The 1743-nt window shown below is 41.2% G+C and overlaps 1 protein-coding gene across 1 annotated transcript in view; it reads left to right on the forward strand.

The window, feature by feature from the left end:
• The window catches only part of LOC101860005 (1-acyl-sn-glycerol-3-phosphate acyltransferase alpha), a gene marked incomplete at its 5' end in the record, with an annotated part of 9416 nt that overhangs the window by 2829 nt on the left and 4844 nt on the right, over positions 1-1743 (forward strand). Inside the window, 2 exon segments of the mRNA XM_005093268.2 lie at positions 286-381; positions 1320-1392. Of these exon segments, the coding sequence (XP_005093325.2) occupies positions 286-381; positions 1320-1392 (169 nt within the window).

The raw sequence follows: 1743 nt of genomic DNA on the forward strand, positions 1-1743 counted from the left end.
GCTCCACTGGTCGGTCCTACTTCTTTTCTTTCTCTCTGTTGTTTCTGTCTGTTTGTCTCTCTTGTTTTACCCATGCTCTATATGTTAATAATCTGTATAAGTTCTAAAACTCATAGAGCTTGCTGTAGAGCGTGGATATGTACTAAATAAATGCAGTTATTATTATTAAATGACTATTGTTGTGTCGAAATGTAAAATGTTTCTCTTTACCTAAAGCATACAAATCGTGTTATTTTGTTTACAGTATTTGGCTCAATTTAATCCACTTTCCTTTACTTCTTCCAGTTCAAAGTGGCCATATTCCCAGAGGGTACTCGCAACCACAAGGGATCTTTGCTGCCCTTCAAGAAGGGAGCCTTTCACCTGGCAGTGCAGGGTCAGGTGAGCGGAAAGACGGCGGCCATTTTGACAAATTGACTGTTTAGTGTAAGTGTAAGATTGCGCCGTGTGCCATTTTGAAAAGTGATGCCACGTCGGAGTCATACACGGTGGATAGTTGGCGGTCGCTCTGGTGTGGTTTGCTTCTTCTTTCCTATCAAACAACTATCGTCCTTATCTCCCTTTCTCCTTTTCTATGTTTGTTACTCTCTTGTTGTATATGTAACACCTCTCTAATCTTCTGGTGCTCATATGACCTTATGCAGTTGCGAGCGCCGTAAAACCTCTACTAAAAACTCAGTTTACAATCGGGAACAAGCAGCTTCCCTCCTAAATGATGAAAATTATGTCAGAGACCATGTAGAGCATCAGCTATCTGCAAATTCTGCCTACAGTGATGTGAGCCTAGCAGTCGGCCCAAATGAGCGTGGATCTTGTATTCTGTGGGGCTCAATGCTAAATTAATGGGTTAATGATAATGGATAGAGATATGCACCCTAGTCCCCTTCCACCACACACACAGGCGCGCGCCCACGCATGCACACACACATACACACGCGTGCACGCATGCACACACCCATGCAAACACACACAGACACAGAGAGAGAGAGAGAGAGAGAGAGTCTCATAGGAATTCACATTAACTTCCTTAACCGACATTACTGACACATTTACAAAGGTGTATGATACTAATTAGGCTTATGTGGCTATCATTATGATGACCCTTGACCCTGCTGATGCTAATGAGGTCAGTCTGTCGTAGTTGTGCTGTATGTATTTTAGTGGGTGGTTGGGGGGTGCTCTGGTGTGGTTTGCTCTTGTTTTCTTATCTAACATTAAACGTCTATTGTCCTTATCTCTACTCCTTTTTTTGTGTTTGTTACTCTCTTACATATAATATAATAATAATATATAATTTTGTTTTGTTTTGTGTATCCTAGGTGCCTGTGATTCCCATTGTGTTTTCCTCCTACGACACCTTCTACAACAGGACAGAGAAAAGATTTGATGAAGGTGAGCGGGCTTGTTTTTATCTGTATTTGTGGGTGTGCCTCTACGTGTGGGGTGTGTGTGCATGTGTGCATTTGTGTGTGTGTGTGTGTGTGTGTGACAGAGAGAAGTTGCAATTTCTACAACAGAACAGAGAAAAGATTTGATGGAGGTAAGCGGGCTTGCTTTGGTTTTCATGTATATGTCAATTTTCTGTTTTCTTCATCCGTTTCTGTCTATGTGTGTGTGTGTGTGTGTGTGTTTGTGTTTTACAACCTCTCCACGGAACAGAGAAATAATTTGAAAGATTTAACGAAGGTGATGAAGGATTATTCTAATCCAAACATCAATGTCAGTATTATTTTTCTTTCCTTT

Source organism: Aplysia californica, unplaced genomic scaffold, assembly GCF_000002075.1.
Source record: "Aplysia californica isolate F4 #8 unplaced genomic scaffold, AplCal3.0 scaffold00061, whole genome shotgun sequence".
Classification (NCBI taxonomy): domain Eukaryota; kingdom Metazoa; phylum Mollusca; class Gastropoda; order Aplysiida; family Aplysiidae; genus Aplysia; species Aplysia californica.